The sequence below is a fragment of the Lynx canadensis genome, chromosome B3 (assembly GCF_007474595.2).
Source record: "Lynx canadensis isolate LIC74 chromosome B3, mLynCan4.pri.v2, whole genome shotgun sequence".
In the NCBI taxonomy this organism is placed as follows: domain Eukaryota; kingdom Metazoa; phylum Chordata; class Mammalia; order Carnivora; family Felidae; genus Lynx; species Lynx canadensis.
Window position 1 is genome coordinate 119977430 of NC_044308.2, and position 17316 is coordinate 119994745.

The 17316-nt window shown below is 41.2% G+C and overlaps 1 protein-coding gene across 1 annotated transcript in view; it reads right to left on the bottom strand.

Annotated features, from left to right (window-relative positions):
* The window catches only part of TMED10 (transmembrane p24 trafficking protein 10), a 41413-nt gene that overhangs the window by 12402 nt on the left and 11695 nt on the right, over positions 1–17316 (bottom strand). Inside the window, exons 2-3 of the mRNA XM_030319602.2 lie at positions 9822–9933; positions 4807–4880 (exon numbers count right to left, since the gene is read on the bottom strand). Coding sequence (XP_030175462.1) covers positions 4807–4880; positions 9822–9933 — 186 coding nt within the window. The remainder of the gene's footprint in view (positions 1–4806; positions 4881–9821; positions 9934–17316) is intronic.

The following is a 17316-nucleotide window of genomic DNA, read 5'->3' on the forward strand; positions in this document are numbered from 1 at the left end:
TCCTCTAATGAGGATTTGAATCTAGAGTTGCGAGTTACATGTAATTGCCCCAAGGAAAGGTGTTAACTCTGAGAAACTGCTTCTTAAAACAGACATGTGAAACAAACCCGCCTCCAGAGAATCCCTGGATTGTTTTCCTGGTTGGAGCACGGAGAGTCAAGAGAAGCTTGGTGTGTGGTAAGCCAAATTCAGTCAAACTGCAGTTACCTCCACAACCCCCCAAATTTTAGAAGCACACCAGTAACAGTGGAGACCATCTAATCGAGCACAATTAAGATAAAGAAGGCCGACCTATAACCAAGGACAAGTCTACTTGTGTAGGGAGGTATGTGAATCACAGGCCTCTTCACAGAAGCTCAAAAGGTCAACAATGTGCCAAAATAAGGCCAGATAATACTGCCAATCTTAGGGCTAAGCGAAATTTAGCATGATCCTATTTACTCTGTCATATTCAATTTCCAGAAAGGGCGGGAGAAGGGAGCCAAAATCTGCTGAACTGACCAACTATGTGTCAGGTTCCTTACCCATGTTATTTCATTTAACTTATGTCAGAAAGGGATTTTGGATCCAGTATGCAGAACCAGAGTTCCTCCTTCCCGAGGGCATTCAGAAAAGTAGAACTTTTGAAAAGTCTTCAGCTGTTGCTCCAACAAAGGCAATTGTGTTTCTGGTGTACATGTTGATAGCAAATGACATACTAATAGAACCCACATGCAAAACAGGATTTTAGTTGTGCTGAAAATGCTGACATCCACATCAAGATAGGACATACACACGCCTGCCTGGCTCAATCATTCGCGCATGCGACTCTTAACCTCAGGGTCATGAGTTCAAGCCCCATGTTGCATCTGGGGCCCCATTTAAAAAAAAAGAAAGAAAGAAAGAAGGGACATACACAGCCCCAGAGTTAGAGGATATGTCACATAGCTCCTTCTTTGTGAGACAGTGATTGCCGTCATTTCCACAACTGCAGGATTAGACAATTAAGTCCTCATAAACAGCTGCTCTAGTTCACAGACCACAACTCAAAAAAAAAAAAAAATTGGCTCGGGGCGCCCTGGGTGGCTCAGTCAGTTGAACATCAGACTTTGGCTCAGGTCAGAATCTCATACAGTTCATGAGTTCGAGCCCCTTTATTCAGGCTCTCTGCTGTCAGTACAGAGCCCCTTTGGGATCCATTGTCTCCCCACCCTGCCACCTCCCCGGCCCATCATCCCCTGCTCATGCTCTCTCTCAAAAATAAACACTAAAAAAAAAACCAAAACAAAAAACGGCTCAATTCACATTACTGACTCTAAAAGATGCCCCCTTCATGGGCAAAAGACACTGTGGTGAGAGGTCCTTAAAATTCAACAGAGGGAATCAAAAGTGCTTTATTTTTGAGAGATAGCATTCCGAACTCTTTAAAGAATTCAAAGTTCAAGACTCTATGCTTCTTTACAATAGGACAACCATTCTAGCTTCCAATAGCATCACCTTACATTTCTATTATTGACACAGCAATTCCACATGCGCTAATTAAGTAAATCCTCTGTACCAATTAAGTAGGTATTGTGGTACTCTGCCCAGCTATCGAACCACTGACTACTATTGAACTTTACAAAACCACAAGGGACTTCAGAGTCATGAAGCCCACAGCTGGGAGGGAAAGATGTTCTGCATGTGAAAAAAATTAAAGAAATGTGCCACTTCCCCAAAGCTAAACCACTTATGCCAACAGGCCCAAATCCTCTGGAGATAAAAGCTCTCCATTACCTCAAGGGCCTGAAATTAAATGCCTCAAAACCTCTACATATGCTCAATGCTCTCTGGTAATTAAACCAGAGAACAAGTGCTTCTATTATTCATGTTCTTGTCACAGGCATTTGCCGAGAGACAAGGAACAGCTATTTCTAAGCAAGATTCAAGGGAACCTAGCCATTGACTGAGAAAAGGGCTAGTCTTTGGCCTGTGTCATAACCACTTCTCCTCCTCTCAGTTTGGTTTGCTTTTTTTGGTGGTGGGGGGTGGGGTGGGAGGGGGGTGGTAAGATCGCCGAAGAAAGTAGTAATAAGAGTTACTTGGTTAAGAAACAGAATTTAGAGCTGTGTTGTAACCATGTGCGTAATGAAATGCTTAGGACATGCCAGGCTTCCAAAGCAGGAAGCAGGCAAAGGAAGTGCTGTGGTTTCCTTTCGGGTAGGGATTCCCCTCTTGGGTTAAGCAAAAGGTCAGGAAAGATAAAGGCCCTTCCCCAATGTCAACAAAGTCCAAGGATGGTTGAAATTCCAGGAGGAATAGGAGTTCTCAAAATGTCCTGTTACAGTGACATCCACATCATTTTATATATATGTAAACTCACAAATAATAGTCTCTGTTTTAGAGGGGGAAATGATGTCTAACGTCTCCAAATGCCCTATTATTTAATGTATACCACTTATGACAGCCATCATATTAGGAGGAAAGTTACAACAGGTCAAATTGTACACAGTAGGAACTTAAAGGAACCTGGCTCAGAGAACGGTCTGAAGTTGAGGATAGTGAGGCAGTAATCAAAAACTGAAAATCATTTTACCTGTTCTTCCACCTCATAATAACTGCAACAGCATTCTTCTCTTTTATACCTTATAACACCATTTTAACACACAGTATCATATTTAAACATAATTAAGATTCTTCTGAACCCTCAAGTTTAAAGGATTTTTTCGACTTACTCTTCAGTTCACCAAATAAAGAGCTCTCTTGCTTTATTTAACTAAACTAGGTTAGGGTGCCTGGGTGGCTCAAGTCGGTTGAGCGTCCGACTTTGGCTCAGGTCATGATCTCACAGTCTGTGAGTTTGAGCCCCACGTTGGGCTCTGTGCTGACAGCTTGGAGCCTGGAGCCTGCTTGGGGATTGTGTGTCTCCCTCCCTCACTGCCCCTCCCCCGCTCAAGCCCCATCTCTTAAAAATGAATAAATGTTTAAAAAAAACAACAAACTTTATGGGGCGCCCGGGTGGCTCAGTCAGTTGAGCGAGTTGAGCGTCCCACTTCGGCTCAGGTCACGATCTCACGGTCCGTGAGTTCGAGCCCCGAGTCGGGCTCTGTGCTGACAGCTCAAAGCCTGAAGCCTGTTTCAGATTCTGTGTCTCCTTCTCTCTCTGACCGCCCCCCATTCATGCTCTGTCTCTGTCTCAAAATAAATAAACGTTAAAAAAACAAACAAACAACAACAACTTTAAACTAGTTTAGACATGGTAACAAGCAAATTAATGTCTCTACTGGGAACGGTCTTCCATTCACCACTGCATCACTGCTCCCGTTTATCACCTACACATAACTCAGCCTGGTTTTGTTCGACTGGACATCTGAACTAGGAAAAAGAGGAAAGACCTGAAGAGCTGCAGCTGTTGTACTACTCCTTCCTGTTGCAGAGCCAGCCAGTCACTTCCAACCTGATTCCATTCCAGGATATTTTGCTTCCAGGTCCTGGCCAAAGGCAGAGCAACTTCTCTAGTTCCATCAGTCCTAGAATATTCTCTGAAATACACTTTCTTTGTTAATATTGAGTCTACAGTCTTTAAAACCAATTTATTTCCGTACCCCACCTCTTCTTCATGCCCTCAGTAAAAAGACTCTGATTTGGGTAAAATACTCTTAACTTTCTATAAAAGCCAATCCTCCACTCTTATATAGTCCTTGAGGTTTTTAAAAGGTGCTCTTCACTTAAAGAACCATTCTGTGCCATCATAATAGATGAAAAAGCTCAGTTCCCTTACCTTTATTCTATGCACACCCCCACCTCCATACCACCCAAATAAATGCCAGTTTTTATTCCCTATAATACTACCTGTCAGCAAAAATATTTATTCGTTATCAAGCTCTCCAGTCTATTGCAGTTTTTCCTTCCATCGTGCTCCTTTTCATAAAAGACTGAAATTGTGTTATTAACCATAAGCTACTTTTGATTATGGTGTTCTCAAAGTCAGCACGGTTGTTCATGTCTAAACAGCACTGAATCCATGTCCTAGATATCTATATCTATATCTATATCTATATCGATATAGATATAGATATATATACACATATACACACACACATACACATACATAGAGCTGTCCATCTGGAGTAAAATCCTCAAGAATTAAAAACACATTGCTTTTCTTAATCTTGAGCATATAAATGAAGTCTGTAATTTTAATAATTACAAATATAGGGGGGCCTGGGTGGTTCAATTGGTTAAGCATCCTGCTCACGTCGAGCCCTGTGCTGACGGCACGGTGTCAGCTTGGGATTCTCTCTCTCCCCCTCCTCTGCTCGCTCTCTCCCAAAATAAAAAATAAATGACAGGGGCACGGTTGGTTAGGTATCTAGCTCTTGGTTTTGGCTCAGGTCATGATCTCACAGGTTTGTGAGTCTGAGCTCCGTGTCAGGCTCTGTACTAACAGCGTGGAGCCCGCTTGGGTCTCGGTCTCTCTCTCTCTCTCTCTCGCCCCTCCCCGGCTCTTGTTCTCTCTCTCAAAATAAATAAGCTTAAAAAAAAATTATAGATATACATCTGGGCTTCTGTCTCAAGAGTGCTAATGGCATACGCTTGAGTGTTTTATCACGTCAACATTTCTATGGGATAGCTGGTTCAGTCATTTGGCTGATGGCACAGCCAGAATTACTGTTCAAGGCTATTAATACAACTTCTCGCATCAGTAAGACTGTAGGCTGGTTGTCACATGATTGATGAGAAAACAAAAGCCTTCTGGGCAAAGCACAGCCGGTCGGCCTGACTAGGTCACAGAAACCTCACAGCCGGCACGCTACTGCCTCCTCTGGCTGTTCCAGCAGGACATACCTCTTCGTAATTTTTCGCCTCCACTCCGTGCTTCATGTCTAGAATCACGAGCTGATCAGGTATCCGCCCTGTTCCTGAGAGAGAAATCAAAAGCTTCATTGTGTAGAATATTTAAAATTCCGGGAAGTCACCCACCCCCCTCCCTCTCTCTAACCCCTACCCTCTCAATAGAGGGAAACAGCCGCGACTCCTCCCCCTACTCAGCTGCAGAAAATTCCTGGCTCTGGCTAAAATCACAAGCATTCCAGACAAAGCCTCGATCTGTGCGGGGTGGCGGAAAGCAGTGAGAATATGCTGCTGGCAAACATCTCTGAGCAGGCAGGACATAAGCCACTGCAGCTGGCACTACAGAGGAATAGGAGAGCAGAAGGGACGACATACGGACTTTACCAGATTAGGAAATAAAACTCAAGTCAAAAAGTATAAAATTGAGTAGCCAATAGGTAGCAGGCACCAACTCAGACTGAAAAGGTACACTTCCACATCTGAAAAGGCCTGTCAATTTTTGGAAAAAAAAAAAAAAAAAAAAAAAAAAGATTAATGGGTATACGCTAAGCTTGAATTTACTTAATATAAACATGAGTACTGAAAACAATACAGGATCTAGCTAATATTCCACATTAATTCGAACATTTTGGTCAATGGAAGGCCACTTCAGTAGGCTAATAAAATGTTATATAGGACGCACAAAACACTTAAAAGAGAAGAGCCCAAGAAAAATACTCGTAAATAAGAGTACAATTCTCAGGGATGCTTCTTAGAGAAATGTCTGTTTGGCATAGCAGGGCAACAGAAACTATGCTCGTATTAGAAAAAGTAAACTGATTCAGCTTGATCAAAAAGGAATTTAAACTTAAATCATCAGGTAGGAGAGAGGAAAAGACTCAGAGTCGCAGGCAACTGCTCGGCCCCAATCCCCTGGAATTCATCAATTCACCAAATTATTTATAAAATAAGAAGCTGCCTGCATGAAATTAGGAGTTTAGGGAAACAATGCCACTTAAGCATTGGGGTTCTTGAGACTATAAGCCAGACAGAATGGTACTGTACCCTCTGCTGCCTGAACACTGGAGGTTTCTGATATGGACAAAAGTCAACTCAATAACTACTCAGTAAGAACTCACTAGGTGCTAGGACTGTACTGAATTACAATCTCTGCCTTCAAATAATTCCACGGGAATCTAAGACATGTATATGCATAACAACTACAGTGAAAATGCAAAGCAGAATAAAACTTTAAGAAAAAAAAAAACAACAGTTCAGGGGCACCTGGGTGGCTTAGTCAGTTAAGCATCTGACTCTTGACTTCAGCTCAGGTCATGATCTCACAGTTTGTGAGATCCAGCCGTGTCAGCTCTGCACTGACAGCACAGAGCCTGCTTGGGATTCTCTCTCTTCCTCTCTCTGCTCCCTCCCCACCCCCCACATGCACACACTCTCTCAATAATAAATACATTAAAAAGCCAAAAAAAACCCAAAAAACCCAGTTCAGATAATCTCAGCTATGAAATAAAGGTTAGAGAAGGGAAGGCAATAGTTGTGGACAAACTTCACTAAAGAGAAAGCACCTGAAGGCAAGGACAGAGTACTCTAGGCAGAGGGCAAAGTATGGGCAAAGGTTCAGATACTGAAATGAGTATAGCAGGTTTAAAAGACAGTAAAGAAGTTCTTTTGGATAGATTAGAAAGATCACTTGAAAGCCACAGAAATAAGACTACACAGGTAGGACTAATAAGAAACTAAGACAAGTCACAGATGCCTTTTGAGCATTAAACCAGTAAGTCTCCAAAACAAAACAAAAACAGTGGCACCCAGAGAGGTATAGATCTTTCCCCAAATCCCACGTATAATCCTGATCATAACATTGGCCCATAAGAGATGCAGTGCAGATTTTTCATTCTCCTTCCTCATTTAAAAAGTTATGTAACTGAATCAGCTCACAACCCCACCTGGTCCAATGATCAAGATACTCTCTTCCTAATAGACTCTTTCCACCACCTCTCTGTTGCCACAGCACAGCATTAAGCATTATTCAAACACAAGTGAAACCACAAAACCACAGACCTCTGGCTGTTCTCAGTCCAGACCATATAGGCTCTTGTAGAGACCAGCCAACTTATCCCCGTAGCTGACATCGTGGCCCTAAAGGGTCCCCTTTGTAAAAACAAAACAAAATAAAACAAAACAAACGAACAACAAGAACAAACCTTCTCTGCATTTCTCTGTCAAATGGACAATCTTTTTTTTTTAAACTTACTTTTTTTTTTTAAAGTTTATTTATTTCGAGCGAGAGTGCAAGAGAGAGCATGAGTGGAGGAGGGGCAGAGAGAGGTGGGCGGGGGAGAGAGAGGATCCCAAGCAGGCTCCAAGCTGTCAGCACAGAACCCGAGGCAGGGCTCGATCCCACAAACCGTGAGATCATGACCTGAGCGGAAACCAAGAGTTGGTTGCCTAACCGACTGAGCCACCTAAATGAACAATCTTTTAAAGGGGCTCCAAACACTACAAGTTATCACATTGCCATATCAAAACAAATGAAACTGGAAACTGAGTGGGGACTATACTGTATATGTGTATACATTTATGCATATATATACATAATTTTTATGAAAAAATGTTTTAATGCTTATTTTTTGAGAGAGGGACAGAGTACAAGTGGGGGAGGGGCAGAGAGAGAGTGAGACAGAGCATCTGAATAGGTTCCAGGCTCTGAGCTGCCAGCACAGAGCCTGATGCAGGGCTTGAACTCACAAACCGAACTGTGAGATCATGACCTAAGCTGAAGTTGGGCACTTAACCTACTGAGCCACCCAGGTGCCTCATACATATATATCTTAAAAACTAGTTCCTGGGCATCTATATGCACAGCATCAGCACATAAAACACTCAGAATAAAAGATAAGTTCTACCTTCAAAGAGTTGAAAATTGGAAATGTAAGACAGACATACAGGAGACATTTAAATAACACAAAGCTGTGTGATGTATATATTCATACATATTCAAAATGCCCTAAATGATCTCATCAGTGAGTGATATACTATTTAGAGGAAGCCACATTAACCTCCTTGCTGTTTCTGAGGTATGCTAAGCATCTCAAGGCATTTGGCTCTTTCTCCAAAGTCCTCATTACTACCTGATTTATATTTACTTGTTTACTGTCTATTTGCGTCAATGAAAATGTAAGCTCCATGAGAACAGAACTGGTTTTATTCACTGCTGTATCCCCAACATTTGAAACAGCGCTTGGCATGTAAGGGCACTTAATAAATGATGTGTTAGATGAATCAATCGATTGAGAAACTGAGCAGGCTAGAATGGTTGAGGGAGGTAAGCTAAGGTAAACTCATGCTTTTATTGGAAGAGAGCATTCCAGCAAATGAATGTATGTGATGTGTTTAGAGGGTAGAGCAAACTAGACCTGCTGGGACTGATGAGCAGCGGAAGGCAAGGCTAGGGCAAGAATATAAAGACTGCTGAATGCCAGGATGCCTAAAATCTCTTCTAGCTCAAAAATTCTATGATTCTGGGTTTCACTCTATAGCATAGGAACATTACTACCACTACAGAGCAGGGACAGCTTTTGAAAAAGGACTGACATGATGAAATATGTGTTTTAGGAGACAAATCTGGTAGCAGTATTTGGATATATTAAGAGCAGGGATATCTGAAGCCTAATGACACAATCCAGGATTTAAAAGATTAGAGTTCAGATTGTGTGGTGACAGATACAGAAGATATTTTGAAAGAAGTATAAGCAGAACTCAATGATAGGCTGACAAAGGAAAAAATGATTTCCAAATGTGAGCCCAAGTAACTGGAAGGGTAGTGGGAACAGTGGTAAGCGAGAGGAATTCATTTGGAAGAGAGGCTCATGAATACAGCCTCTAGACGTTTTAGACATCTTGGTTTTGAGATAAGAGTGGCAAAACTATGTGGAAATGTCTAGAATACTGTTGAGACATCCTGGAACTGGCACAGCTGGGAGCAGACAGAAGGATATCAGTCATGAAATCACCATTAAAATCCTTTATTTTTTTATTTTTAATCTATTATTCCATTTACTTCAGGCAAACTCCCTTAGCTTTTAGGGTAAACTGACCAACTTTAGATCAAGGGAATCAATTCTTGGTTAATTGTCAAAAGCAGGTGGTTGATCTGCCACTCCCGGGAATCTACTGCCACTCTTGGCAAAGGAGCCTGCTCTTCTAGGATCATTTGTTCTGAATATTCTACAAATGTAAAACTGCCAGGAGTCCTTTTGTTACTATACAGAGAAAGCCTGAGAATAAAATTAAATGGAGGCAAGGAAAGGAAGCACTAAGAGAGAGGTGGAATTCCAATGATACTGTTAAAACCCCAAGAACCAGCTGTGCCTGAGGTGAGCACCACACTGCAGACTTCCCAGTTCAGAGAGTCAAGGCAGCTTGAGTTTTGTTTTTATGTCCTGTCACCCCAAAGGGTCCCAATTAATGTAACAAATACAAATGCATACAGCTTTTAGAATCTAGAGTCCTTGAAGCTAACAAATGCAGAGTGAAAAGGAATCTGCCTTTTATTTTAACCCATTACGGAGCACAGAAGCCATCACGTAATTAGTCTAAAAGGTACTAAGGATAGGATCTTAGCCTTGAGATGCACAGAAGAATCCATAGCAAGATAGAACTAGGGAAATGCTCTTGAGACCAAAAATATTTCTAACTTTGCTATATATTGTCAGACAGACCTTATTTCTAATCCCTTAGAAAATGTGTCACCAGCATATAAATGTACTGTTTTCTAGCATCTCTACCAAATTCAACTCTATCATTCAAACCAAATGTCACATCATTCAAGAAATGCCTACTCCACGACATGAAGAACTCGGCTGATTAGCCAACTTTCACTTATATGTGTGAAAGACATATATAAGCAAATGTAGTTTCCATTTCCTCTTCCTGCTGGCCCAGGAGAGAAAGTTCATGCTCTAATTTGAGAGAAGACACTTAACTCAGGGAAAAACACTCTGATTACTTACCCTTGCTCTCAAAACACACTTCAAACATGTCATAATCTTCAGTGGTAAAGGCAAATTTCCCCTTGGTTGCATCTTCCTTGGAGTACAGAATATGACCAGCAGAATCTGTGATCTAAAAGAAAAAGTAAGTAAGAAGAGGAAGAAAATAACACTGGGGAAGAGAACTTACAGAAACCGGAGAAATGGAAAGAAACATTGTCTATAAAAGACAGTTGATGGGCGCCTGGGTGGCTCAGTCAGTTGAGCGTCCGACTTCGGCTCAGGTCATGATCTCACAGCTCGTGAGTTCGAGCCCCGCGTCGGGCTCTGTGCTGACAGCCCGGAGCCTGGAGCCTGTTTCAGATTCTGTGTCTCCCTCTCTCTCTGTCCCTCCCCCGTTCATGCTCTCTCTCTCTCTCTGTCTCAAAAATAAATAAAACGTTAAAAAAATAAATAAAAAAAAAAAAAATTAAAAAAAAAAAAAGACAGTTGCTATTCCCCATTATGATGACTATATTCACTCCATTCCTAAAGACAAGAACTGGATTAGAAGATGAAACCCAGGGGTGCCTAGGTAGCTCAGTGAGCTAAGTGTCCACCTCTTGCTTTTGGCTCAGGTCATGATCTCATGGTTTTGTGGGTTTGAGCTCCACACGGGGCTCTGCGCTGGCAGTGCGGAACCTGCTTGGGATTCTCTCTCTCCCTCTCTCTCTCTGCCCCTTCCCCACTCACACTGTCTCCGTCTCTCTCAAAATAAACAAACTTACAAAAAAAAAAAAAAGAAGATGAAACCCAAATATAGCAAATTTTATTCATTCAAACAGTATCCACACTGACGGCTAAAACATGTTGCTGCTATAGAATGTCTTACCATACCCTAGGGCACCTGGGTGGCTCAGTTGGTTAAGCATCCGACTCTTGATTTTGGCTCAGGTCATGATCTCAACGGTTCATGATACCGAGCCCACATTGGGCTCCTCTCTGTCTGCCCCCTACCCCCACTTGCACATTCTCTCTCAAAATAAATTAACTTAAAAAAAAAAAAAAAGTCTTACCAAACCTAAAAGCTGATACAGTTGATATAGATTGGGTTTATCAGCAAAAGTTCACCTTATAAAATGTATGCCAGTATCATTATCTAGAAAGGGATAGGTCACAAAAACAAAGCAGACAATTACCAAAAGAATACACTACAAAAGACATATAAGAACACATCTCTTCTGTAAAACAAACTCTGATGGAGAGGCGGTAGGAGCAGAGAATGGAAATGGGACACTGATGCAAAAAGAGAAGGAAAAAAGGCACACATAGAGAAGAAAACATTAAAAAAAAAATTGAAATGAGGGCTGAATAAAAGGTTTTAGGGCACATCTTCTCAATTCCCTAAGAATTAACAGTAGTAATATTAATCAAGTATCTTCTGCCATGAATGATGTTGATCATTAATTTGTCAATGCTTAGATCTGCACTGGTCATTCGGGATACAGGGATGGGATGTGTAAGACAGTTCTTATCTTCAAAGGGCTTAAAAGTCTAAATGAGGAGATGAATAAGAAATGAGACTTCACTATAACGTGAAAACTGCACTACTAGAGGTAAGTACATGTGCCAAAGGATATGGAGGTTCAGGGAATATACTGTAGAGAAGGTGACATGTGAGCTAAGTCCCATAGGATAAGCTGCAATTAAGGGGGAAATGGGGAGGGGGGTGCCTGGGTGGTTCAGTCGGTTAAGCATCCGACTTGGGCTCAGGTCATGATCTCACAGCTCGTGAGTTCGAGCCCCGCGTCGGGCTCTGTGCTGACAGCTCAGAGCCTGGAGCCTGCTTCAGATTCTACATCTCCCTCTCTCTATGCCCCTCCTCTGCTCATGCTATCTTTCTCTCAAAAATAAACAAACATGAAAAAAATTTTCGTTAAAAAGGGAAAAATAGGGGTGTAAGAACATTCAGGGTAGAAGAAATAGCAAATATGAAGATTGAAAAAATATATATATATAGTACCATCATAATACTAATAACTAGTATTTACTAAGCACTTATTAAATGTTGAGTACTATGCTAAGTGCTTTATATGCATTTTAAATTTAATCTTTATTATAACACTGTAGATAAGAACTATTATTTCTCTCATGTTCAATAGCAGGAAACCAAGGCACAGAGAGGTTAAGTGGCTGGAGAGGTACTGGCCAGATCATGTAGAAATGCAACACCAGGGGCACCGGGGTGGCTCAGGCAGTTAAGCGTCAGATTCTTGGTTTTGGGTCAGGTCATGATCTCATGGTTGGTGAGTTTGAGCCATGCAGAGCCCGCCTGGGATTCTCTCTCCCCCTCTCTCTGCCCCTCCCCAACTTGCCCAGATGCACTCTCTCTCTCAAAATAATTATAAACTTAAAAAAAAAAAAAAAGAAATGCAACAGCATGCTAAGGAGTTTAAACTTCATTTGTACAAAGTGGAAAGGCAATGAAGAATTTGAAACAGGAGAGTGATGATTCAGTTTGCAATTTAGAAAGATGAACCTGGTAATACCGTGAAGACAGACTCAAGAGGGACAGTGCTAGAGATAAGAAGATGGGTTAGGACACTATTCCAGCACTCCAGGCTAGGAATGATGGGGAGAAGGGGATGGATCTGAGGGATTTTAAGGAGGAAGAGGTCATAGGACAAGACCAAAAAGTCAAAGCCTCCCAGGATCAACTGAGCAACCTAAGTGAATCGCACGGGCCAGCGTCAGTCCACAAGGTGGTAGACAATTTGGCAAGATGAGAAGATACACCGGTCTCAAGGGAGAAACCGATGACTGCCATGTCATGCTGGGTTTTCAGATCATTCAATTTTTCAAAAGAAGCTAGACATTTTAACTTTTAGTTGAAATCTCCTAAATTTTAGATCCTCACAGCCAATCCCAACATATGAAAAACTACGTCAAGACCAAACAAAAGAGGTCTAGGGAACCAAGTTCTTCTGGGCCAGCAATTTCTGACCTCTGCATTGGACAAGAAAAAAGGTGGCTAAAATCACATGAAAGCATTGCTGGGCAGCGTGGAGGTCTCAGCTGAGATCATGGGCCATGGATTTCTAAGTGGCAACACTTAGCAACCAGGATGTAGGAACAAAGAAAAGTAGTAAGTGATCTAGGCTTGAGCTTCTGCAACTGTTTTTGGAAGGATACAGGGATTAAGGAATTATGCTATAAACTTCATACATAATATTTATTAAATCTTCACAACAATCCCAGAGAGGCCCATCTTATTATCCCCATTTTAATGACAAGGAAACCTAGTAGCCTGTTTATCACAGAGTTAATAAATTCTGTATGTGCATTTGAAGTAGTGGAAAATCCATGTTCTTCCCCCATTCCATGTTGCTTCCCCACAAAAGGAACGTGTGAAAGAATGGAATGCACAGACGATAAGAAAGACTAAGAAACAGAATGTGATAGATTCTCTGGGTCCGTGCAAATCAGAATGCGTAAGGGTCCTCTCAAGCGAGCACTGCACTGTTCAGTCTGCCTTCCTCATCTTGGAGGGACTAGCAGGCAGCCGCAAGGTAGAGGTCCTGAAGCAGCAATAACTATATAATCTGCAAGGAGAAGGGAATACTTAGCCCTGAAGATTCCTAAAGGCCTCCTGTTCATGTGATACTTTTTCTCAATCAGCTGAAAGAAAAGGCTTAAGAAAAGACTACTTTAGAACCTTGAATACACACGTATTATAGGGCAAAAACTGGTCTGGGAACTATTCAACTCACAAAGTAATGTGTAGTCACCAATGTGACAGCAATGTGTTATTCTCCCTTTCTTCAGGATCTGTCACCCATTAGGCACTCGTATGTCCCTGCTCCCTAGCTCCCAAAGGCACAACGACAATACTTTTAAGAGCAAGGAGGAAGTTCAGAAAGAATGACTGCGGGAATAACAGATTTTCACATTCCAAGCTGATGAAAAAACTCTAACTTAGTTTGGCTCCTATGAATAAAGTTGCAGAAAATGTGGAACTTTTCTAAGGCTTACTTGGATAAAAACAAGCTTCCAGATTTGCTTACACTAGTTTAATTCCTTTTTCTCTTTAAAGATTTTATTTTACAGGGCACCTGAGTGGCTCAGTCGGTTGAGCATCTGACTTCAGCTCAGGTCATGATCTCATGGTTCATGAGTTCGAGCCCCGCATCAGGCTCCGTGCTGACAGCTGGGAGCCTGGAGCCTGCTTTGGATTCTGTGCCTCCTTCTCTCTCTGCTCCTCCCTGCTTGTGCTCTGTCTCTCTCTCAAAAAAAAAATAAACACTAAAAAAAAAATTTTTTTAAGATTTTATTTTTATGTAATCTCCACACCCAACATGGGGCTCGAAATTACAACCCCGGGATCAAGAGTCGTACATTCTACCGACTGAGCCAGGCAAGCACCCCTAATTTAATTCTTAAGGCAGTAGGAAAGGATTACAGGCTACTAGAAATGTTTAATGTAAATGAAACCAGTAGAGGACAGCAAGGAATAAGCATCAAGAACGCAGCACTGGGGCGCCGGGCGCCTGGGTGGCTCAGTCAGTTAAGAATCTGACTTTGGCTCAGGTCATGATCTCGTGGTTTGGGAGTTCAAGGCCATGTCAGGCTTGGTACTGACAGCGCAGAGCCTGGAACCTGCTTAAGATTCTGTGTCTCCCTCTCTCTCTGCCCCTCCCTTGCTCACACTCTGTCTCTCTCAAAAAATAAATAAACATTAAAAAAAAAAAATGCAGGACTGAACAGTCACCACAGATGCCATCATCTCCACAGTCAGGCAAGGAAAGAGGCCAGGTCTTTCCTAGGAAAAACCTAGGAAAAACACTGACCTAGGAAAAACAACCCAATTTAATTGTGCTTGGCTTATGATCTCTTTTATCTCTTAAGATATTAAGAAGGTTTTTCAAAAAAATTTACTAATTTAAGGACAGGAGCTTGAGCTAGGTGATAAAAAGAGTGTAGATTAAGTCATTAGCAAAATCCTTCATCGGGTATTTTGCAAAATGAATTAAGAAGCCTGCCATGTTCTTCTGAAAGACTTTGGTATAATCCATACCTCCAATTAGTATTCAGAAGGGGTAAACATGGCTTAAGTAGTCCCTTGCTACAATGTGCACTGTACTACAATTATGGTAGAATCACTTGCTTTCATGGTTCTTTCCATGACATCTGAAAATATATTAAAGATTCATCTTCGTGCAAAGACTCAAATGCTTTACAAGAGGCTGAAGGCAAAGGAACCACCACTGCCTACCCCTTTTATCAGTATGAAATGTAATCCCGAAAGTGTGTGATAATGATCACAATTCCCTAAGGGCCTTCACATTCCTATATTCCCTATGACCTTCAGTTGGCACAACTGTAGAAAGGCTGTTTATTCAGATATTTGGAAATCCAAGCAAGCAACATGAGAACTTAACCTCCATGTTAAGCTCTTAAGGACTGCTGGGCATTCTGAGATCTTAGAATTTTTCTGAAAATCAGGAGGTTTCCCATGTAGTTCATAACTCTGCAGCTATTTAGGAGCCACACCATCAATATTAGTTAAAAAAAAAAAAAAAAAGCATATGCACTAACCCCAAAATAATTACATAAATCAGTAGGTAGCTAAGAAACAGAAAACTGAGCCAAGCTCAGTGACTAGCCAGAGCTGGCAAAGCCTAAAACCCTGAAATGATGGTTTTAAATTTCCTCAAATTAAAATGTTCTAATTACAGATCACCTTAAAAAGTCATCTGGTGTCTCAAGAATTGAGAGATTCTACTTTTTTTCCTTAAATTCTACTAAAGTACCTTGGTAATACAATAAATAACAGCCACTTTTACCTCCTGTAACAGCAAGCCCTTAAAAGTTTACTTCCTTTATAATATTTATTGTAAGATTCTTAATTAAACAAAGGTCATATCAAACCATAAAATTCACCCATATGACATCAAGGAATGGGAAGTAATACAGCTGTGTTCTAGATAACACCTTCTGAAGAAAAGCAAACCAAAGTTGACAACTTAGTAAGTAAGGAAAAAGCATTAATTCTATACGCAGGGTAGCTGATGTCAAGAATATGTAAATGCTCACACTGAAACTGTCAAAATAAGTGAAAATCCAGGTCACCAGGAAAATAAACTCCTTAAGAATTGGATTTTCTTGGACCATCCCAGGCAGTAGCCGGAAAACAGGTCCTTGAGCAGGTCCTGCTCCTGGAGCCTGCTTCCATTTCTTCTATGAAACGTTCAAGATAATATGCTGCCTACTTGAAAAGGATCTTTAAGAAGCTTAGGCCCACACCTTTTGGGATGAGCGCTGGGTGTTGTATGGAAACCAATTTGACAATAAATTTCATATATTGAAAAAATAAAAATAAAAAAATAAAAAAATAAAAAAAATTAAAAAAAGAAGCTTAGGCCCATACTCTAGGCAAATAAAGCAATTAGGAATAAAAGAAATTAGAAGTCACCTGCAGGAAGAAACAAATAGGCACTATCAAGAACCTGAATCCAGCAAATGATATGTACACAATAAATTTGGCTCTAAGTTTTCTGGAAGCCAAGATTAAAAGACTATATAAGAGAACCAAGTTAGGTTACACATCATTTGTTTTCTGATGATAGATAATTTTCCTGGAACCAGACATGAAGAACAATTTATCAGGAAGGTCCTTGCAAAAGGACAGGGACCAATATCACTCTCCAATTTCAACCATAAACTTGCTAAAGATACAAATACAGTTCGAATAAGTACTTTTAGTGCTCCTCTATAATGATGTGCCTGACCTAATGCAAAGGTGGGACCTGAAGGACCTAGACGACAGCTCCTGTGCCAGGGTTCTCTGCCCAGCCCACCCCCCCTCTTACTGCTCACAGAATTCCCAGACTTACTCTAAAAGTTGCAAGAAGACTGGAACTACTTTTGGCCACTTGCTGAAACCACAATAGTGTTAAAAAAAAAAAAAAAAAAAAAAAAAGCAAGGAAGAGAGGTCTTAAAAATAATACTACCTACCCAGATCTTGGTTTCTAATACCATTCATTCTCCAATAAAAGGAAGCAGGGATTCTCGTAGAAATGGCTGATCCCGGACGGGGGCAGAAAGTTATACAAGACGAGTCTGTAGCACTTTGTAGTGCCAGAAAGTAAGAAAGTCTCAAAAACAGAACAAAACAAAACAGAAAATAAGAAGGAGGGTATGTTAAAGGGCCACGGGAGCCAAATCAAAGAGCTCCCAACAGCCCAAACTGAAACAATGTGAGCAACAAAATAAAGTAGTATTGGACTGTAACCCAAAGTATAAATATTCATGAATCCATACTGATATAAAGCATTCAACAGAGACAAATCTCCCAGGCAGAAGACTCAATTTATGTAGAAAACAGCACCCTCAAGAAGACTGAGCAGACCTCCCCACTCCTTAAGCGTGGGCTGCGCATAGTGACTTCCTTCCAAACAGCACACCAAGGAACGGGAGAGAAAAAGTAACTTTATAGTAGAGAAACCTGACAATAACACTACCTCAGCCAGATGACCA